The 23,258-nt window shown below is 46.0% G+C and overlaps 1 protein-coding gene across 1 annotated transcript in view; it reads left to right on the top strand.

Annotated features, from left to right (window-relative positions):
- Positions 1-159: 159 nt before the first annotated feature.
- Positions 160-23,258, top strand: part of INO80 (INO80 complex ATPase subunit) — an 84,765-nt gene continuing 61,666 nt past the window's right edge. The window contains exons 1-8 of the mRNA XM_054161499.1: positions 160-464; positions 10,991-11,176; positions 12,021-12,187; positions 12,282-12,349; positions 14,246-14,407; positions 17,657-17,777; positions 20,131-20,345; positions 21,281-21,334. Of these exons, the coding sequence (XP_054017474.1) occupies positions 11,034-11,176; positions 12,021-12,187; positions 12,282-12,349; positions 14,246-14,407; positions 17,657-17,777; positions 20,131-20,345; positions 21,281-21,334 (930 nt within the window). The 5' untranslated portion in view covers positions 160-464; positions 10,991-11,033. The remainder of the gene's footprint in view (positions 465-10,990; positions 11,177-12,020; positions 12,188-12,281; positions 12,350-14,245; positions 14,408-17,656; positions 17,778-20,130; positions 20,346-21,280; positions 21,335-23,258) is intronic.

Genomic DNA, 23,258 nt, shown 5'->3' with positions numbered 1-23,258 from the left:
TCGATGGGAGCGGGCTCCCCGCGGGCTCTGTGTGAGGACGGCGCCCACAGTGTGGGTGCCGGGGCTGTGAGGCTGCTGCGGCGACGGGAGGGGGGCGGCGGAGTCGGGGTGCGGGACCTGGGCCGTGGGGAGGTATGCGGGGTTCGATTGTTCAGGCCTGGCCATGGCGCCTCTCCTCCCCCCCGCCATGGCTCCCCGTGTCCCTGCTCCTCTCCTCTCAGTGAGCGAAAGTGGCCGCCGCCGCCGTCCCAGCGCCCGCAGCCGCCGCCTCCTCCTCAGCAGCAGCGCGGGCGCCATCTTGGCGAGGCAGGAGTCGAGAGCGCCCCGCGACAGGACACAGGCAGCACCAGCCCCGGCAACACGGGGCAAGAGGCCGGGTGAAGTGAGCGGGGAAACGAGCCCAGGAGACACCCCCAGCCCCCCGCCGCCGCTGCCGCCGCGCCGAAGCTGGGCCTGCTATCCAGGTGAGCCACCGCGAAGACCAAGCAACGACGCACCGGGCCGGGGCTACGAGAGCCGGTAGCGGGTCCCCACCTGGGCAGGCCGCGGCTTCAACTCCCCCCCCGCTAAGCGGCGGCCGCAGCAGCCGGGCCTCTTCTTAAAGGGACAGGCCCCTTCCCCGCCCTGCCCGCCGGATGCGCCCCGATATACCGGTGTGGGAGCCGCCCCTCCCCCGCCCGGCGCGGAGCGGCTGCCGGGCTCCCCGCCGTACACCGGGGAATTGGGGGGGGCGGTGGTTAAGGGCGGGCAGCGTACGCGGCGGCGGTGGGGCCGGGGCGCCGCCGTGCACCTGCGGGCGCACGTGCGCCCGTGGGGCGGGGGCGCGTGCGCGGGGGGGCCGCGCAGCGGGGGCAGCGGCGCGGCCGGACCGGGAGGGGCTGGGCCGGAGCCGCCGCCGCCAGCGCCGCGTCACGGGCGAGCGCAGCCGCTTCTTACGGGTTGGGCCTGGTGGCGGAGCGCGGTGGCGGGACCCGCTGTTCCCCCGGTGCCGCGGGAGTTTGTGAGCATCGTTCGGCCCGGGTCCCGCCGGCTCCCTTCGTGGGGGCTGGCGTGGAGGTGTCACACTGGGGCCCTCGGCCTGTAACCGCCCCCGGCTGCCTGAGGCAGGGCCGTGTGCGGGCGCTGCCGGTCGGGACAGCTCCGTGTGCGCACCGTCCGCATGATGCAACGTTGCTGCTGAACTCGGGGAGTCCTGCTCGGTGCGAGCTTCTCCTTGGCAGTGCCTGGCTGCGCAGCCTTGGAGTTGTCCGAAGCTCGGTCTGCACAGCCACCAGCGTCTGCAGGAAGGTGTTGCCTGCCAAACTGATATCAGTGGTGATGCAGAGTGCCTACTAGGTGTGCATAAAACATAGTTTAGTGTTACGTTTGTGGTGGTGATTACATACACTGGGAAGTTGTGGCATAAAGGCTAGCCCGGTTTCACTGCACGTACATAACCTAATGCAATTTCTGTTGTGATGAGTGTTACTGGGCATTATGCATTCTTTCTGTTACCCTGTTGCTGAGCTTGAGTGGCAAGCTTCCCTTTCCACAGTGTGGTAGATGATAGTAATAAATTTACCTGAATTATTTCCTTCTTTCCCTGAAGAAGATGGTGCAAGTCAAGTTCCCATTTTGTAGTGAAATGTAGTTGAAATTTGATTTTGCCCTCTGCTGAAGGAATTACTGCATGAATTTGTGCAGCACACCCATATGTGAGCAATATCCATCCCTTTTTAATTTACACCAATCAGAAATGATGTCTTTGTGTCATCATTCCTTAAATGTGCATGTGTAAGAGCATGTCATAACATCCAGAGGTTGGTAAGGTAGTAAGGGAAAAGTACAAGAAACAGGACTGTAGCTTGACCCTTTTCCCAGTGTTTAGGATATTCCCAGTAGTTCAGTTCTTCCCCATCTCTCATATGTATATTAAAAGTTGCTTAAAATGCTTGACTGTTCAAACGGGCAAGTTTTGTTCCATTTGGATGTAACGTAGTGAGCTGCAGGGTCTGTAATAAGCATGGTATTTGGCAAGCTAAATTACATGCTAGGGGTTGGTTTGGGTGGCAGGAAGAAAAGGGCCCTAGTAGAGCTCTCTTGGACATAGTTCGCTTGCCGTGGTCTGGGGTGCAGGGAGTGAAAACCAAACAAAACAAGAAACATCCCTGCAGTTTGTTTTGTGTGCACAGAGAGCAGGAGTGAGGCAATGGCAATGCGTGAGGGTAACAGTGCTGTTAGGCGGAGCAGAGGCATGGACACGTTGTCAGAGGTCTCCTTAAGTACTGCTAACTGCCCTTTTGGGACAAGACTTACTCTTAACAATTGAATAGGTGTGTTTTTCTGCTGGTCAGGCTTCTGCTAGTTTAAACATGGAAGCTCAGCTATGGCAAGTGAACTTTTGTGTTTGCTGTAAGCTATTCTGCCCTTCTCTTACCTAGATGCTTCTGGTAAATTTTGGTACACCTCTATAGTTTGTTTGTGGTTTGGTTTTTTAGTTGTTGGGGTTTATGTTCCCTAATAAATCAGGTGCTGTCTGTCACTTTTTATTTCAGCAATTAGACGATTCAGAGCCTGTGCTCCACTCTCTCCTCTTCTTTGTATTTAAAAGGTGGAATGACAGTCAATGAAATGCTGTCTCATTCCTTAGAAAACACTATAAAACCTCACCATAAAAGCAAAGCAGTGCAGTAAAGCACTATATATAGGGCAGTGTCTAATTTTAGCTACATTTCATTACTCAGAAAGGCAATTAAAATGGCTTCTTTTTAATTTCAAACTGGAATGGTGTGAACTCACACCTCAGTTAAATGGACCCGTCTTTTATTCGTTCAACTTGAGTTTAGTGGAGATTGAGGGCCTGGGGGAACTATCCTCCTGTCTGTAATCTCTCAGGTATCAAAGCTATGGTTAAAACACTGCTGTAATAAAGCCTAGATGGGGATTATGTTTTGCTTTAAGACCGGGCGTACAGCGTGCTCTGGGAAAGAGTTGTCAAGTCTAACTATACATTCATCAAAGCAAGCTGAAATGTGAGAGGGGAAAGGAGAGCTTGTGATTCTCCTCCAAGCAAAATACCTTTTGAAGTTTTCAATGCCACCACTGTTGTCTGTGTTGGATGTTACATGCTTCTGAAGAAATGTGACAAAAATACACCTTGCCCATAGCACTGCGTTAATGGGAGTTTTCCATACAGTCCTTGGCTTAATCTTCTGTGTGCATGTGCAGGGATTATTCTGGAGATGGTACTGCAGAAAATTCTTCCAGTGTTCTGCTATTCTAATGAGTGTTGCATGTCTCAAGTGTCTTCAAGACAGAAAAGTGTCTTAGGTGTTCATACCTGTTTGGAAAATCTCTGTAAGTTGGTGTCAAAGCCCACGTGTGGGAAAACCCCCAGTGAACAACTGCTAAACTGGTGAGAGAACTAAGGTGGTGCTCTTGATCCTGGGTTTTAATCCTGCTTTATGGGTAAAACTTTTCAGTGCTTTCAGTGGAGATACAAGGAGTACATACTTGCCGTGTGTCAAGTGGGATTTCAGGGGTTCTGTCCAGTTCAGTGTTTTGTCAATGTGCTTAAGACCGGTTGGACAGAGGAGAGGTAAGAAAGTCTGCTCTTGTGGGCTGAGATATTTGAACAAATAAGGGTGCTCACCTGCTAGCTGGTAGCACTCCATAGTAGTAATAGTACAGGTAGCATAGTATAGGTAGCATAGTACATCAGGTGAGACTTGAAGTTAGTTGTATTGGTTAGCCTTGCATTTGTCATGGGCTCAGAAGAGATGCTGCAGATTAGCTGCTGTGTTGTACCTTTTACCTCCACGGCAGCTCGTGTTTGTGTATGTGCTCTCAGCTAGGAGTGTAGTTGTTATTTGTTGTGGTGTTTGATGTTAGTATTAGGCATAAAGAGAAGAAAAAGTAATCCTCTGGGCCTTACCTGAGGTGTACGGATGCCAGAAACTGAAGAAAAATAACAAAACAAGAAACTCCTGGTGGTAAAAAAAGTACTATTTCAAGCAGCTGTACAAAGCAAATCCTTTTTAGCTTGCAGCTAGGCAGCAGTACTGAACTGTGTGCTTGCCACTTCTGGGACTTCTGCTTTAAATTGGCACCAGTAGTAAAAACTTGTTGGACTTCATTCAGAAATATACCCAGTGGTTACTCTTTGAACGGTGAGAGTCTACTTTTAAAGCTAAGCTGCTCGGTGAGAGCAGTGGTTTTGCTGATTGGTTGGTGCAGCTCAGTGGGTATCTAACTTAGAAACCTTGTCATAAACATAACTCTGCTCCCAGAGGACGTCCTTGGAGGATTCTTCTCCGGGGCTGGGTGTTTAATTAGTGACTAGACATTAGAATGGGCAGACTTGAAGAAACAGTGAGGAAACCCCTCACCTACTTTAACCTTGAGCTAAGCTACGTGATTTGAAATTAAGGAAGGCTTCTTTCAACCAAACTTGTATTTTCTGAGGGGAAAAAAAAAGTATGGTTATGAGGGTTGTTTGTATGAAAAGGGTGTATATATATATATCACTAAACTCAGATTCTGCTGCTGATATTTTACCTGTGCTTTTAATAATTCAAGGGCCACGTGGTACAATTAAATGGTATCAGTGTGAGCTTCTGATTAAGTAAGAACATTAGAGGATTCAGAGTGCTGGCCAGGCAGTGTAGCAGCTAAACATTTTCATTCTAAACTGCTTTAACTAGTGGAGATGAAGCGAGAAAGCAAGTAACTCTTGCATTTGATACTGGGAACTTAACGTGGAGTTGGTGTGTATATATGTAAGAAAGTTGGTTTAGCCCAAGGGCTACTCTGCAGCATCCAATCATCTTGCACATGGAACATCTTGGGTTTTTACCTCAGTGTCACCATTAGTGATGAAACTGCTTTGAAAATCTGTGTGTCTGCAGTCTTCCTTAAACTGAGTAGGCCAAATGCTAGATTTGTTCCAGAAACGGCAAAGAGGAGTTGGAATTAATGTCATCACCATGTAAATCCACTGAAGCAATGTCTTGATGATGTCCTGAACACTTGCCTACTGTAGTGGATCAGGCTGTTCTGTGGTTCTCAGGTGTTTTATCCCATCTTCCCTAGCTTCAGTATTGGAGCAGGTTTTGCCACTGGAAATCTTTGTTTCTTAAAACCTAGAATGAGAACAAAAGATCAGAGGATAAAGAAGTATCTGTCCATTAGCTTCCCCTATTACTACTTTGATAAGCAGAGAAGTACTGTGCAACTGTTAGCATATAAATAAATGAATGGCTGAATTCAGTGGCTGAGCTCTTCTCTGTTCCATGTGCCTGTGTAACTCTTACTGAATTTGTTTTGGGCATTGTTAATGCACTCACAAATATTGCTAAGCTCTCCTGTGTTTGTTTACTGGGTAGGCAGAATAGAGGACAGCAACTGTTTAGAGAGCAAGAGTAATTAACTTTGTATGGGCAGGAGCCTTCTGAGACAATTCAAATAGGAGGATGAGGGAATGCAGGTCTTTTTCTATGGATGGGATGCAGAGTCCTTGGACTGTGTCAGCACAAGGAGGGCTTCATTGGATGTGGGCCCAAGAGGTTTCCTGACCTGGGAAGTAATAGTTGAGAACATAGGTATGTAAAAACAGTACAGCCAAGACAAGTGATTAGCATGCAGACCTGTGTACTAAACATAGAGGCTTAGTGTAGTGTACGTGACAGGAGGATTTGAATGTGTTAAAATCTGGAATGAGTCCTACTCCTGCAGTTACTGCAGTCACTGTGGACAGAGGGTATTATCCCTTGGGTTCATATTCATCACTCTGGGCAGTACCAACTCCTGAGTAGCCAGCTCCTGAGAAAATCTATTAGTTATGTAATTACTAAGCACATCTGATAGCAGCTCCTCCTCATAGGGTCATTTATATTCTTAGGGGTAAAGAAAACAGCCTTCTGCCAGGCTGTCTCCTCAACTGTGTGAGGGTGGAGCCAGATAAGCACCAGTGCCTTTGTGGAGTGCCTGGTGGGTCCATGTAGACCAGCACTTAGGCAAGTGGACCTGGGCAGCTGGAAAAGCATCCAGTTACTCATTCTAGATCAGGAATATGATAGTGTTTGTTTTGCCTCTGGCCTATTTTCTGTCCTCCAATTAAAAACTTGACCTCAAATGTAGCTTAGTGCTTTCCCTGTATTTTGCTGTGAAGCTTGCATAGGTTTGTGAGGGCAAGGCTCACTGGGGTGCAGAAGAGGACATTTGGTAGTTAGCTTCCTTGGAGGCCGTGAATCCAAATAAAGTCTTGTGTGCTTTGTGCTCCTTGGGGCACGTTTCTGTCCTGCGGTGCCCTGAGGACAGGCAATGCCACCAAATGTTGAGGTCTGTGAAGGAGATTTTCTGCAAAGAGGAGACAGTGGAAAGATGCCTTCTGGGTCTGAGTAAAACCATTAAACAATGATTACAAGTGACATTTTGACTGGAAAAGTGAAAGTAATAATTTATACTGTAATTGTGTATATAATGATAATAAATGTTACCAACATGTGCTTTTGTTGATGGGGACATTCTGAAATGCAGTGACAAAAGGGATCACCAGAGAAGGGCAACAAGGCTGGGGAGAGGCCTTGAGCACAGCCCTGTGAGGAGAGGCTGAAGGAGCTGGGATTGTTTAGCCCGGAGAAGAGGAGGCTCAGGGGTGACCTTCTTGCTGTCTACAACTACCTGAAGGGGGATTGTAGCCAGGAAGGGGTTGGTCTCTTCTCTCTAGCAACCAGCAAGAGAGAACAGGAGGACACAGTCTCAAGCTGCACCAGGGGAAGTTTAGGCTGGAGGTGAGGAGAAAGTTCTTCCCAGAGAGAGTTGTTAGCCATTGGAATGTGCTGCCCAGGAAGGTGGTGGAGTCACCATCCCTGGAGGTGTTCAAGAGGGGATTGGACGTGGCACTTGGTGCCATGGTTTAGTCATGAGTTCTGTGGTGACAGGTTGGACTCGATGATCTTTGAGATCTCTTCCAACCTTGGTGATACCGGGATACTATGATACCCTGCTAGGGCTTGAATCTTCCAGCTGTAATATACATCGTTTTTATTGGTGATCTGAAGGAAACCATTCTGACCTTCTTGGTGTCCTTTTTTCCTCTCCATTAATTCCTCCCATCTATGTCTCCTCAGTTCCATGTTCTCTGCTGCTTCCTCTTGCTTTCTAACCTTGTTATTTTCTTCATGGCCCTGTCTCTTGGAAGTCAGTTTCTTATTTTTAGGGTAGTGTTTTTCAGATGTCTGCTAAGCAGTGTGACGTATGTGGATGAAAGTTTCTTGGGAAATGTGACTCTTAATACCTTTATCTTAAGGAAAGTTTCAGGTGCTTCCTTCTGTCTGTTGACTTCTGCTGGAAATGGGTATTTGGTAACAGAGGTCAATCGTTCCCTTCCTGTCAGGTGTACGAAGATCTGGCATATATGCGGTGTGCCCCAAGGATCAGTGCTGGGCCCCAGGCTCTTTAACATCTTCATTGATGATCTGGATGAGGGCATTGAGTCCATCATCAGTAAATTTGCTGACAACACCAAGTTGGGGGCAGGAGTTGATCTGCTGGAGGGTAGAGAGGCTCTGCAGAGGGACCTCGACAGGCTGGACAGATGGGCAGAGTCCAAGGGCATGAGATTGAACACATCCAAGTGCCAGGTTCTGCACATTGGCCACAGCAACCCCATGCAGAGCTACAGGCTGGGGTCAGAGTGGCTGGAGAGCGGCCAGGCAGAGTGGGACCTGGGGGTACTGGTTGATGGTAGGCTGAACATGAGCCTGCAGTGTGCCCAGGTGGCCAAGAGGGCCAATGGCATCCTGGCCTGCATCAGGAACTGTGGCCAGCAGGAGCAGGGAGGTCATTGTGCCCCTGTACACTGCACTGGTTAGGACACACCTTGAGTCCTGTGTCCAGTTCTGGGCCCCTCAGTTTAGGAAGGAGGTTGACTTGCTGGAACAAGTCCAGAGAAGGGCAACAAAGTTGGTGAGGGGTTTGGAGCACAGCCCTATGAGGAAAGGCTGAGGGAGCTGGGGTTGCTTAGCCTGGAGAAGAGGAGACTCAGGGGAGACCTTATTGCTCTCTACAACTACCTGAAGGGAAGTTGTAGACAGGCGGAGGTTGGTCTCTTCTCCCAGGCAGGCAGCACCAGAACAAGAGGACACAGTCTCAGGTGCGCCAGGGGAGGTTTAGGCTGGATGTTAGAAAGAAATTCTTCATAGAGAGAGAGACTGGCCATTGGAATGGGCTGCCCGGGGAGGTGGTGGAGTCGCCATCATTGGAGGTGTTCAGAGGAGACTTGATGGGGTGCTTGGTGCCATGGGTTAGTTGTTTAGGTGGGTTGGATTGGTTGATGGGTTGGATGAGATGATCTTGAAGGTCCCTTCCAACCTGGTTTATTCTATTCTATATAGAAAGATAAACCTACATAGCTTCAATCTGAAAGAAAAACCAAGAACTTCTAAGTGAGGGCTGTTATCCTGTCTTAAGGTGTCTTGAGTTATCCTGTCTTGAGGTGTTCAAGAGGGGATTGGACATAGCACTTGGTGCCATGGTTTAGTCATGAGGTCTGTGGTGACATGTTGGACTTGATGATCTTTGAGGTCTCTTCCAACCTTGGTGATACTGTGATACTGTAATATTAGCCCCTTTAGGGTATTGATAGATTTGCATTTATACAGTGACAACTGTGACTTTGGAAATAATTGAAAATTATTTTTCTTGCTATTATTATGACAATCATGGCACCTGTGGTAGTCAAAGGAAAACAAAATTCCAGTTGACAGAGCTATTACTGTAGCAAGTGTTACAACATCTTCTGCAGTTGAAGAAAAAACTGCCATTGACAGAGCAATAGAATGTTGTGATAGCTTTGGTTTTGAAGCAATGCATAATGCAGGTACTGCAGGGAGAGTGTGTTTGGTTCTTGAAGAATATACAATCCTGAGAACAAATCCTGAGACATTAAAATCAGGCAGACTATTTCTACTAGCTGGAAGTGCAGACAACTAAAGTGTATTCTGAATTTGCAGCCATAAGAAGTGTCTGTTAATTTGCTAATTACATGTCACTTTGTCTTTAGTGAAGATGATTCAGGTTTAGATTGGAAAGGTTGTTTTGGTCAAGCTCCTGTGGGTGGCTTGTCAGTCAGTAACAGCTGTGTTCTGGGTGCTGTGAGAGTATCAGTGGTTTAAGAGAGAAGTCTTTAGGTGTTTTATCTGTAACAGCTGTGAACTGAATGATAAAAGCAAGAGAAGAACACTATTTTCAGTATTTTTCCCCTTTTAGAATAACTTCTGGGTTGAGGCAATCCCAGGCACAAATCCAGGCTGGGCAGGGATTGGCTGGAAAGCAGCCCTGAGGAGAGAGACTTGGGGGTGCTGGTGGAGGAGGAGCTCAACAGGAGCTCTCAGTGTGCACTTGCAGCCCAGAAAGCCAATCAGATCCTGGGCTGCAGCAAGAGAAGTGTGGCCAGCAGGTCAAGGGAGGTGATTCTCCCTCTCTACTCAGCTCTGGGGAGACCCCACCTGCAGTACTGCCTCCAGTTCTGGAGCCCCTATTACAAGAGAGATCTGGAGGTGCTGGAAGGTGTCCAGAGAAGGGCCACAAGGATGAGCAGAGGGCTGGAGCACCTCTCCTATGAGGACAGACTGAAGGAGTTGGGGCTGTTCAGTCTGGAGAAGAGAAGGCTCCCAGGTGACCTCATTGTGGCCTTCCAGTATCTGAAGGGGGCTCCAAGAAGGCTGGGGAGGGACTTCTCAGGATCTCAGGGAGTGAATAGGACTAGGGGGAATGGAATGAAGCTGGAGGTGGGGAGATTCAGGCTGGATGTGAGGAGGAAGTTCTTCCCCATGAGAGTGGTGAAGCCCTGGAATGGGTTGTCCAGGGAGGTGGTTGGGGCCCTGTCCCTGGAGGTGTTTAAGCCCAGGCTGGCTGAGGCTCTGGCCAGCCTGATCTAGTGTGGGGTGTCCCCATGGCAGGGGGGTTGGAACTAGATGATCCTTGTGGTCCCTTCCAACCCTGACTGATACTATGATTATGTATGTATAAAATAAGGGATTTTATATATAAATTTATTTTATTCCTTTCATTCAGATTTCATGACACACAGCTGCTCTCTGTTCAGAGTGTCCTTAGTAGTGATGAAGGTTTACTTTACATGCTGAAGGACTGGCTCTGTTGTGCTTTGCCTTTCTGTCACCACAGGGATTATCATCCCAGGCCAGTGCAGTGCTCATTAGTATCGAATGGCATCCATGAAGTCATAAACCAGAAAACTGAAGAAGCTATGATTTGGCTGTGGTTGTATTGTGGTGGAAAAGTTCCGTGTGAATTTCTGTTTGTTTGTTTAGTATTCCTAGTAACTGCAGCCTAAGCTTTTTGCCCGGAACTGCCTCAGTTCTGGGTTCTGTATTAGCACTGGTTAGGCCACACCTTGGGTACTGTGTCCAGTTCTGGGCCCCTCAGTTTAGGAAAGATGTTGAGTTGCTGGAATGCGTCCAGAGAAGGGCAACGAAGCTGGGGAGGGGTTTGGAGTACAGTCCTGTGAGGAGAGGCTGAGGGAGCTGGGGTTGCTTAGCCTGGAGAAGAGGAGGCTCAGGGGAGACCTTCTTGCCATCTACAACTACCTGAAGGGAGGTTGTAGCCAGGTGGGGGTTGGTTTCTTCTCCCAGGCAACCAGCCCCAGAACAAGAGGACACAGTCTCAAGCTGTGCCAGGGGAGATTTAGGCTGGATGTTAGGAAGAAATTCTTCACAGAAAGAGAGATTAGCCATCGGAATGTGCTGCCTGGGGAGGTGGTGGAGTCACCATCACTGGAGGTGTTTAGGAGACTTGATGGGGTGCTTGGTGCCATGGTTTAGTTGATTAGATGATGTTGGATGATGGGTTGGCTGTGATGATCTCAAAGGTCTCTTCCAACCTGGTTTATTCTATTCTATTTGGTGTAGCATGCAGTAGATTTGTCCACTCACCAAATTCATTCCCTTCAGAGGTGATGGTAGTGATGACTATTGTGTCTTCCCAACAGCTGCGTGTTCAGAGGCACCTGTGCATGAGGAGAAGTTTGTTCTATGGCCTCAGAGCTGGGTGCCAGGGAGGATGGCAGCTGCTCAGAGCTGGCAAAACCCCTTTATCTGCAGTATCTGGAGAAAGCTCTGCAACTGGATCAGTTTTTACGACAGACCTCTGCCATCTTTAACAGGAGTATATCCAGGTATCAAAACCTTTTCCATTTTCCCTTGGGAATGCCAAGGAAAGCCAGGCATTCTTATTATGATGTTCCCTGGCAACACCATATGAAGGATTTAGCACTGACATGTTCACTGTAAACTCTTTTCCTTCAGAGGTTTTGCACTGTGCTTCTCTTAGCTCACACTGATAATTCAGCATTTTGCCAGCTCACAAATTATTGTCACGATCTTCTAAAGGTCTTTCTCATAGCTGAGTGGCCAAAGCTTCCTTTGCCTGCAAAATCAGGGTGAACAAGCACTTAAGTTGATTTTTCAGGGCAGGGCTATGGCCTGTAGCCACCAGTGAAATGCAGAGACTAATGTCAACTGCAAAATGTATATGTAACTAAGTTCTAGCAATGAGCAGTGATCGAGGTATGTTTTTATCCCCAAACAATTCATGTCTAATTCCATCTGTGTTTTGGAGTTGTAGAGCTGCAGAACTGATCACTGCATGGGGAATAGTTAATAGATGTATTTGTAAGTGTGTAGTAAGATTCACAGAAGGCATAGAACTATAGCTTTGTTTCTCACCTGCACACTTAGTGCTGAGAATGACAGTCCTGTGCTTGATAATGGTGTCTTGCTTAGCTCGTGCTTCTCTAATCAGACACCTAAAGACTGAAGGTGCAGGTTGATAGCCAGGCTGGTCAGATGATTAACTGTTTCTGAGGGGTTAACAGGAAATTAACAGCAGTGTTTCTAATGTGTAGAGTTCCACCTGAATCTGTCTTAGTTATCAAAGCTTTAGACACATGTGAGAAGGTTGTGTGGGTGTCTCCTCCTTTGAATATTTTCCTTTCCTTGTCACTGTGTATCTTCTTGCAGTGATGAAAGTGAAGATGGATTGGATGACAATCCTTTGCTGCCTCAGTCTGGGGATCCCCTGATGCAAGTTAAGGAAGAGCCTCCAAACTCTTTGCTTGGAGAGTCTTCTGGAGCAGGACATTCCGGGATGCTCAACACACATTCTCTGAATGGAGTACTGCAGCCAGGTAGGAAATATACTAGGTTGAAACTCTGCCTTTTCTGGGATAAACTGGGAAAAGCATTGTTTCTGAAGGTTATTTTTTTTTCCTCTCTAAATAGAACCAAAGTCTGAAAAAGGGAGCTTGTATAACTTTTCCAAACTGAAGAAAAGCAGGAAGTGGCTGAAGGTAAGAATACTGCACAGAAATGCAGCTATGTGAAATCTGTTGGCACCCTATAGGGAGTGATTACAGAATATTAGGAGTTGGAAGGCAACTCAGAAAAAAGATCATCTAGTCCACCCCCCTCAGCCTTTCCTCATAAAGGAGATCACAGTATCACTAAGGTTGGAAGAGACCTCAAAGATCATCGAGTCCAACCTGTCACCACAGACCTCATGACTAGACCATGGCACCAATTGCCAGGTCCAATCCCCTCTTGAACACCTCCAGGGATGGTGACTCCACCACCTCCCTGGGCAGCACATTCCAATGGCCAATAACTCTCTCTGTGAAGAACTTTCTCCTCACCTCGAGCCTAAACCTCCCCTGAGATGTTCCACCGTCTTAAACATTTCTGTGGTTCTGTGCTGGACTCAGGCAGTTCCCTGTCCTCCTTGAACTGAGGGGCCCAAAACTGGACACAGTATTCCAGATGAATAATTACATCTTGTCATCTGACATAGATTGTGATGCACAAATGTATAGGCAAGCAGAGGGCAACAAGAAGGTAAGTTGAGCGCTGGTCAGAGCATAATCACAAATACAATTCCCAGTTTACAGGAAGCTTGTTCTCATTTAAGTAGTTCATTTAATTTTATTTGACCACTGAGAGCTCAGAAAGACAGTCTAATGTAAGAGCTGCCTTAAATCTTGTGATTGATGCAAAGGCAAACACTGAAAAAGAGGCACAAGGTGACACAGAGATGTGGTAATAGTTCATGTTGCTGAGAAATTCATTTACAGGTTGGACTCAATGATCTTTGAGGTCTCTTCCAACCTTAGTTGATACTGTGATACTGTGATTTTTCAGTGTTGTTCTGTATTAGCTTATTGTTTGCTACACTGATTTGTATGGGTTTTTTGGTAGCAGCTAGAGCCAGTGTCCCATGCTAAGAAGAAAGGACTGGAAGGAAGAAATGTGGGGAGGTTTTTTGGTGGAGTTTTGGTTTGGTGGTTTGTGGTGTTGTTGTTTCTTTGGGGTTTCTTTGTTATTACATTAAGAAAAAAACATTTACCAAAACAAAAAGTATATTCTACAGAGGCTTCTCATCTTGGAAATGGGAAGAGAGTCTGTGATAGCTGATAAAGTCTCATACAGTATTCTTTATGTAGAACACAATAGGTTTATGGTCTATGTAGATTCAAGCATTCCAATTTAGATGAGCAGCAGCAGCATCTGAGTTGAATTTCACCCTGAGTATACCTTCCAAAACTTGAAGTGATTTTAGTGTGCTGTCCAAATTAGAATCATCTATTATGAAATATATTAAATGGCTGTCTGGGACTCTGCTGGAAGTTTGTTTGTAATATGAAGGTCCAAATGAAGAGGGAAGAAGGGAATGGAATTATGGGTTTATACCATCTTTGTGTTTTCATTGTACTGTAGCTTCTTCTAGTAAGGAAAACCAGAGTTGCCCAGAGGTTAGCCATGAGGCAAACCTGCTGGAACTGATGCAGGTGGAAGTGGTGGAATAGCAAAACAAACTACAAATGGAGTATGAAAGCACCTGTACCTCACAAAATGCCCTTGCTGTTATCCTGGATTTTCTCACTGCTGCTTTTTTGAGACCACAGACAGATGAAGTGGATTGTAAAGCAACTTAACTTCCCCCAGAACAGAAAAAAACTTCCTCCCCCAAGTCAAACCATGTGTGTTGGATTCACTACTGCACTGTACTGTACTGCAGAAAACCATTCTCCCTGTGAGGTGTTTGAGAGGGAGGACACTTTGTAAACGCTAAGTATCATTCTTGGGCCAGACCCCCAGCCCGTTACTGAAGGCTCAAGAGTGCTTTGCATAAACAAACAATTCCATGTAGGGACTTGCAATTGTTTAAATGAACTTCCATTCTTTCTTGTTAGAGTATCCTTCTGAGTGATGACTCCAGTGACACTGATTCACCAAGTGATGAAGACGGGGACGAGGATGAAGAATTTTCTCTTTCCAGGGAGGAACTTCACAACATGTTGCGATTACACAAATACAAGAAACTGCATCAAAGCAAATACAGCAAAGATAAAGAGGTAAAAAGCTACAGCATTCACATTGCCTTGATTTTTGTTCTTTTCTTTAACTCCATTAACTGTTCTCCTAGTATTTTGTGGACTGGGAAATACCCTCTGGTTTGGTAGACTTCAACAACCTATCATCGTTTTCAGACAAGGGTTAATTAACTCCAGGCTGAAGAGCTGTTGATGTCTTATGCTGTGAATCTGTCTGTACTTCATGTAGCTGGTACTGGCACATGCATTACATACAGCTTCCACAAGGCTCTGTCCCAGTCAACAGAGCAAACAGAGGGTGCTAGAATGCAAGATTTGGCTAATATATATGAATTCTGAAGTGCTGTGGGTTAAATTCTACTGCAGGTAGTAGCTGTTGTTAAACTGTTTAAACCTAAAGTAATATATTTGCATCATCATTGAGGTAACAAGTAGTAAGGTGATGTTTGCCTTCCTGAAAGGGAGTTTCTGATTTTCTTCCTTCTTATTGGACAGATGGCAGAGTCCAAGGGCATGAGATTTAACACATCTAAGTGCCAGGTTCTGCACATTGGCCACAAAAAGCCCATGCAGTGCTACAGGCTGGGGTCAGAGTGGCTGGAGAGCAGCCAGGCAGAAAGGGACCTGTGCTAGTGGTTGATAATGGGCTGAACATGAGCCAGCAGTGTGCCCAGGTAGCCAAGAAGGCCAATGGTATCCTGGCCTGTATCAGGAACAGTGTGGCCAGCAGGAGCAGGGAAGTCACTGTGCCCCTGGACTCTGCACTGGTTAGGCCACACCTTGAGTCCTGTGTCCAGTTCAAGGCCCTTCAATTTAGGAAAGATGCTGAGACTCTTGAACATGTCCAGAGAAGGGCAACAAAGTTGGTGAGGGGTTTGGAACACAAACCCTATGAGGAGAGGCTGAGGGAGCTGGGGTTGCTTAGCCTGGAGATAAGGAGGCTCAGAGGAAACCTTATTGGTGTCTACAACTACCTGAAGGGAGGTTGTAGCCAGGTGGGAGTTGGTCTCTTGTCCCAGGCAACCAGCCCCAGAACAAGAGGACACAGTCTCAGGCTGCACCAGGGGAGGTTTAGGCTGGATGTTAGGAAGAAATTCTTCACAGAAAGAGAGATTGCCCATTGGAATGTGCTGCCCAGGGAGGTGGTGGAGTCACCATCACTGGAGGTGTTTAGGAAGAGACTGGATGAGGCACTTGGTGCCATGGTTTAGTTGTTTAAATGGTGTTGGGTGATAGGTTGGACTCGACGATCTCAAAGGTCTTTTCCAACCTGGGTAATTCTATTCCTATTCTATTCCATTTTCTGTCTTTCTTTGAGATTTTATTTGATTACTATTTTTCTTTTATTTTCCTGTTTTGGATTTTCTTCTCATGTTCTCTTTCTTCCCCCTTCTCTTACAAGAAAATAGTCTAGTGCACTTCCTTGTGTTAGGCCAAATCCTGCGATAGGTTTGATTCTAGTAATGTATTTCTTCAAATTAGAAGGAATTGTGTAGAAATTGTTTTCATTGCTTTTTTGAACTGCAGCAGAAAGGAGTCTCAGATAAAGGCAGTCATGATGTTCTGCTGTCAGGATGTGTCAGCAATTAAAATTTGTCCTCTTATTTCATATTTTGAATATTTCTTCAGAAGAGTGAAGAAATATTTACCCACCCAGCTTTTTGCTTCTGTCCACTTCTTCCCTTTAAGCTCTAAACCAAGATTATGTTAGCTTCTGGAAATATTCCATGACCACAAATACTCATACACCCAATTTTATACAGGTGGTAACTGTTGCTAGGTTTTACACTCATATTTATTTCCATACTAGTAGGACACAAGTGGTCAGTGGAAATGACCAGGAATTGTCAGATCAGCAGTACACAGCTATGAGGGAGGGAAACATCTGTCCAGATGAGTTTGGTGATGCTGATGTTCTCACCTTCCAAAAGTCTCTTATTAACTTAATTGTGTGCTTAGATTTTACATAGTTAATACACTGCCTTTAATTTGCCTGTGCATATGTAAGACGTGTATAATTGTTTAATGGCATAGTGCTTGGAATGTACTGACAGGTTTCATAATTTGGGGGGGGGGGGGAAGTGCTGAGTCAACTGTATTTATGTCTGACAATCTGAACATTCAAGTTGTTTGTTCTTGTGGAAATTTTTTGAAGTGCCTTTTATCTAAACCCACACTTCTCACATCCTTTGGAGTGATGAAGTAGAGCATGTATGTAATTCGGCAGTGCAAGCAGAACAAATAGGAGGCCCCTAATTGGATCACTTCATGTCATGTACTGCCTAGCTGGGCAGCATGGAGAAGATGGAGCAGTATGTTTTGAAAGTGTAAACTGCAGTGCCCACTCTTCCTGCCTTCAGAACTGGGTGGGCTTGGCTCTTTGTGTAGAACCTTTGTGGAGAGCAGTCAGGCTGAGAGGGACCTGGGGGTGCTGGTCGACGGTAGACTGAACATGAGCCTGCAGTGTGCCCAGGCAGCTAAGAGGGCCAATGGCATTCTGGCCTGCATCAGGAACAGTGTGGCCAGCAGGAGCAGGGAGGTCATTCTGCCCCTGTACACTGCACTGGTTAGGCCGCACCTCGAGTCCTGTGTCCAGTTCTGGGCCCCTCAGTTTAGGAAGGATGTTGACTTGCTGGAACGAGTCCAGAGAAGAGCAACAAAGTTGGTGAGGGGTTTGGAACATAAGCCCTACGAGGAGAGGCTGAGGGAGCTGGGGTTGCTTAGCCTGGAGAAGAGGAGACTCAGGGGTGACCTTATTACTCTCTACAACTACCTGAAGGGAGGTTGTAGACAGACGGATGTTGGTCTCTTCTCCCAGGCAAGCAGTACCAGAACAAGAGGACACAGTCTCAGGCTGCGCCAGGGGAGGTTCAGGCTGGATGTTAGAAAAAAGTTCTATACAGAAAGAGTGATTGCCCATTGGAATGGGCTGCCTGGGGAGGTGGTGGAGTCACCATCACTGGAGGTTTTTAGGAGAAGACTTGACCGGGTGCTTGGTGCCGTGGGTTAGTTGTTTGGGCGGAGTTGGATTGGTTGATGGGTTGGACGCGATGATCTTGAAGGTCTCTTCCAACCTGGTTTATTCTATGTATTCTAACCTGAAGGTTGACCCTAAGAGCAGTGCTTTCACTTTGGACATTGAATAAGAACGTTAAGTATGGAGGGGTGCATGTTTCTGATCTCTGATCAAGATCTGAAGTTATTTACCTGCTGTCTCTGTTATCTACTGTGTCTGTTTTGCATTACTGTGCTCATTTACTTCCACTTCAGTTGCAGCAATATCAGTACTACAGTGCAGGACTGCTGTCTACACACGATCCTTACTATGAGCAGCAGCGCCACCTGCTAGGGCCCAAGAAAAAGAAGTTTAAAGAGGAGAAAAAATTAAAAGGTAAAGTCACTAGCTTTGTGTTTTCTTACCTGTGTTACTTCCTTTGAATAAACAGAAGTGTTCAAAGTTTCCTGGGTTTTGCAGGGAAATGCCTGTTCTGTTGAAACAACGACCTTGGGAAAACACTGTGCTTCATCTTCTGGCTTTTAGAAAGTTGGGGTGATAAAAAGGACTGTGAATTGGGAGTTCATGGCTTTAGATTTTCTTTGTGCCCCTCTGAATCTAGAATGAGAGAGTTATGCAGTCAATGCCTTGTATGATTGTTTATTGCTTCAGAATGCACAAATGCTGTTTGTGTGTCCAGTTCCATTCACTCAGAGTTATTTGTAAGCATGACAGTTCCTCAACAATGCAAGAACTTCTCCAATACCTGATGCAGTTATTCCTGGTAGTTCAAGTGAACAAGAAGTGATAGGGAGAGTATTATGGAAATTAGAGAGAGCTCAGAATTGGACCAGGAAAGTCATTCTGCCCCTGTACTCAGCACTGGTTAGGCCACACCTTGAGTCCTGTGTCAAGTTCTGGGCCCCACAATGCAAAAGAGTTGCTCAAACGTGTCCAGAGAATGGCAACAAAGCTGGTGAGAGGTCTGCAGCACAAGCTCTGTGAGGGGAGGCTGAGGGAGCTGGGGTTGCTTAGCCTGGAGATAAGGAGACTCAGAGGTGACCTTATTGCTCTCTACAACTACCTGAAGGGAGGTTGTAGGCAAGCAGAGGTTGGTCTCTTCTCCCAGGCAGCCAGCATCAGAACAAGAGGACACAGTCTCAAGCTGCGCCAGGGGAGGTTTTGGCTGGATGTTAGGAAGTTCTTCACAGAAGGAGTGACTGGCCATTGGAATGGGCTGCCCAGGGAGGTGGTGGTGTCATTGTCTCTGGAAATGTTTAAAATAAGACTGGATGAGGCACTTGGTGCCATGGTTTAGTTGATTAGATGGTGTTGGATGATAGGTTGGACTCAGTGATCTCAAAGGTCTTTTCCAACCTGGGTGATTCTGTGATTCTGTGATGTCCAATGTAAGTTAAAATAGAGTTAATTCTGTGACCTCAGCTGGAGTTTCTCAGATGCATGTTTGCCAGGAAGTGCAGTTTCCTTTCTTGACTGAGTTGGCAGCAGCTGTAAATCTGTAAGGAAGCAGGAAGAGAAGGCTATGAACTGTCAGTGTAAGGTGAATCCTCTCTAGTGCAAGTACTTAAGTTTGAGCTGTGTTTTAAGGGGGCTATTTTGGGCTTCCTTCCTATCTTTCTGCAAGTTCCTTTATCTGTATGGATTTTTTTCCTCCCCTAATCTTGCAGCATGCATGATTTTGCATATTCACAAAAAATATTTTTAGTATCTGATACCAGTATCAATTTCCTCTGCAAGTTGGTATCTGGAATACATGATAACATCCCAATCTCTCTGAACTGCTGAGAAGTTTGATTTGAGACTTAACTTACCAAATGCTAACCTTATTACCTCTAAATATTTTACCTCTACGTGCCTTTAAGTAGAATTTTACCACAAAGCAAGAAGCATTGCATCAGGTCCCAGATATTTTAAGTCCAAAGGCATGATTACCTGAGTGGAAAAACTGCATTTCACCATTTTATTATTTAAGCAGGAAGATCACGGAGTTGGTGAGGGGCTTGGAACACAAGCCCTATGAGGAGAGACTGAGGGAGCTGGGGTTGCTTAGCCTGGAGAAGGGGAAACTCAGGGGTGACCTTATTGCTCTCTACAACTACCTTAAGGGAGGTAGTAGACAGGCAGAGGTTGGTCTCTTCTCCCAGGCAACCAGCCAGAACAAGAGGACACAGTCTCAGGCTGTGCCAGGGGAGGTTTAGGCTGGATGTTAGGAGGAAATTTTACAGAGAGAGAGTGATTGCCCATTGGAATGGGCTGCCCAGGGAGGTGGTGGAGTCACCATCCCTGGAGGTGTTCAGGAGGAGACCTGATGGGGTGCTTGGTCGCATGGTTTAATTGATTAGGTTGGATGATAGGTTGGACACAATGATCTTGAAGGTCTCTTCCAACCTGGTCTGGTCTGTTCTGTTCTGGTGTGTTCTGTTCTGTCATGTTCTGTTCTATTCTGTCCTATCCTATTCTATCCTATCCTATTCTGTCCTATCCTATTCTGTCCTATCCTATCCTATTCTATTCTATCCTATCCTATTTGTTTTCCATTAAAAAGTGAAGAGGAAGTATCTCACAGTAAATGGATGGTACCAGGATTGGCCAGCGTGGATGATTTGGGTTTTCTGTTGGTTCCCCACATAAATTGGCTAGGACAGTTTACTGAGGAAAGAGAGCTGACTAAATGCATCCCAAACCCCAGAAAACTAAATTGCTTTTCACCATCACTGTTGCCATGCAGGCAAGTTGAAAAAAGTAAAGAAAAAGAGGAGACGGGATGAAGAGCTCTCTTCGGAGGAGTCACCACGGCGCCACCATCACCAGACCAAAGTTTTTGCCAAGTTCTCTCATGACACACCACCACCTGGGTCCAAAAAAAAGCATTTGACTATTGAACAGCTCAATGCACGTCGGCGGAAAGTGTGGCTTAGCATCGTCAAAAAGGAGCTGCCAAAGGTGAGCCTGGCTAATGGTTCTGTGATGATAGCAGGACAGTGAAGTAGAAAATTAACTCAGTGGGGAGGTGACACTTGGGAAACCAGAGTGAAGCAATACCTGAGTTTGTGGTAGTCATTAATGACCAAACTGATAGTCTGTAATCAAAGTGAGTTTCTCCATGACCAGTGATAGCCAAGTGGATCAGGTGTGTTTCACCACGGCTTTCATTTGGCTATGCAACCCTTTTCCCTGAGTAAACTCTAGCAGGTACTCCTACTACTGCACACAGCAGCAGTGTAGAGCAAACCAGTATCTAGATTTTACATGAAGTTCAGGCAAGGAATGTTTCAGTCATTGCAGCACATGTGGTTTTTGAAACTTATTTCACAACAGTCCAGGGCAAAGTGATTGTATCATTTGTAGGGTGAGCTTCAGGCACATTGTGAATAGAAAGCTGGGTTCAATGTTGCCAGTTTTTGAAATGTGACCAGACATGGACCTCACAACCTGCTTCTTGGAGTTCATAGGTAACAGGCTTTGAATTCTAGAAAGTGATGGTTGTGTCATAAAGGATGATCTTACAAGGCAGGCAAAGGATATGTGCAGTGTGAGAGACCTTACTGTTTTTCATAGTACTGATCATGATCTCATGAAGTACATGGAGTTGGCATTAATTCTTAACATCTTGGGGAAACAGTGGAAATTTTTCTTCAGTGATAAGAGTGGAATAGGAGAACCCTTCTTTGCAATAGTAGTTAAAGAAACAATCCTGAAAAAGGAGGGGGTTTTACCTCCTTCCTTCATGCATGCTTTCAATAATTAAGGATGAAAAGCTGTTTCAGTCAGAGATACAGTACCTGTACCTAATTACACAGTACTGTGCATGGCTGAAGTTGGCATGTGTGTCTGCTGATCCTTTAAAATACTAACTTTAAGGGGGCATTCTTTTCTAGGCATACAAGCAAAAAGCCTCAGCACGCAACCTTTTCCTAACCAACAGCAAAAAGGTAAGTCTTGTTTAGCTTCATGACTTTGACTGGGTGCAATAAGCAGACTGTAACCTCCTCACGTGTTCTTACACCACTGACTGTACTTGCAGGGCAGTGTAAAGGAGAAAATGCTCTATGGAAGTAATTTATCATTTAGCATAAGGCTTTTCTGGAGTTTGATGTGCCATTTTGGTGTGTTCAGAACCAAAGGATGAAATGAACAAAGTGAATTGCTTTCACAAGGTCTTTTGGCTTTCATAAGATACAATATATTAATAACTCTGGTGCACTTTGGCTTTTGAGCTGCCTATCTATCCAGTGGCTGAAATTTGCTGGTTGAAGCGTTCTTGTTCAAATCAAAGGGGCTCTTGGAGTGTTAAATGTGTTAATTTACATAAATATATATAGGAGCTGAGACTAAAAATAGAACAATTTTCTGCTTAAGTGGTTGCAAAAGGAATTTGTCTCCTCATTAGAGTCCTCTCTGAGAAGTGTCATTGTTCCTGCCTGGAAGGCTTTACTTTAGGAACACTAGGTGATGGCTTCATGGCATTTGTCAAGTGTCTGAGGCACTCAAGTGTCTGATTCATTTCTATGGCTAATGAAAAGGTAATCAAGTGTATGTCAGAGATGAGGATATAGGAAATTTTCTGTTCTGTGTATGCATTATCAAGAAAGGGAGCACTTTCTGTGTCAGGGATACAGGAGAAAGGACCTCTCTGTATTTCAGAAGCTTTGCTGTAGGTAGGTTCTTCCCTGTGGTCCTCGCTAGCTATCAGAGGGTGGATTTCTTTGTGATGCCTGGGCACGCTGACTGTGGTTATTGTATTTGTAGGTATCACAAACTGCCTTTTAGCAAGTTAATGATGCAGAAGACTTGGAGGCTTTGAAATGCCACTTTCCCCCCTCTTTATTTTCATTTTGTTTGATCATTTGAAATCTGTGTTAGAATTGCTGACGTGCTAATTTTAGCGGAGGGAAAAAAACCTGTCAGAAACATCAGACTCAGCAGTTTTGACTGTTGCAACAATGGCATTGACTTATTTATACTAGAATGAAAAAGGACATTGTATTATGCTGCTTCATGGCATGATAGGAAAATTGTGGGATACTTCCACCACGTGAAAGGGCTTCTGTTCCACCAACACTGCTACTGCAGCAGCCTCATTAAAGCAATGAGAAAAGAACCACAGAAAAGTATCTGGAATAGTTGAGTCAGAGTTGCAAGCTGGCCTTGAACTCTGATCTCCTGAATCTCCTTCAAGGACTTACTAGATCTTTATGCAATGCTGAAGCTCCTCAGGTTGTTCACCTTCTCAGGAGGTTTTTCAAAGTTCATGTTCTCTCATGCCATTTCAGAAGTGTTAATGATGAGTCAAGCATCACAGGTATTTTCTCTTCTGGAGGAGCTTAGATGAGGCCTTGAGCAACCTCATCTGGGGGGAAGGTGGCCTTGCCCATGGCAGGGGATTGGAACTACAAGGTCCCTTCCAACTTAAACCATTCTATGAATCAGACATGATTCTCTTCTCAGAGAAGAGGAGGCTCCGAGGTGACCTCATTGTGGCCTTCCAGTCTCTGAAGGGGGCCTACAAGAAGGCTGGGGAGGGACTTCTCAGGATCTCAGGTAGTGATAGGACTAGGAGGAATGGAATGAAACTGGAGGTGGGGAAATTCAGGCTGGATGTGAGGAGGAAGTTCTTCCCCGTGAGAGTGGTGAAGCCCTGGAATGGGTTGTCCAGGGAGGTGGTTGGGGCTCCATCCTTGGAGGTGTTTAAGCCCAGGCTGGATGAGGCTCTGGCCAGCCTGATCTAGTGTGGGGTGTCCCTGCCCATGGCAGTGGGGTTGGAACTAGATGATCCTTGTGGTCCCTTCCAACCCTGACTGATACTATGATACTCTGTAAATGTGCTGTTGTTTATTGCTGGCTTTCTTTGAAATC

This window comes from Dryobates pubescens, chromosome 5 (assembly GCF_014839835.1).
Source record: "Dryobates pubescens isolate bDryPub1 chromosome 5, bDryPub1.pri, whole genome shotgun sequence".
Taxonomy (NCBI): domain Eukaryota; kingdom Metazoa; phylum Chordata; class Aves; order Piciformes; family Picidae; genus Dryobates; species Dryobates pubescens.
This window is presented reverse-complemented; position numbering and strand designations above follow the sequence as displayed.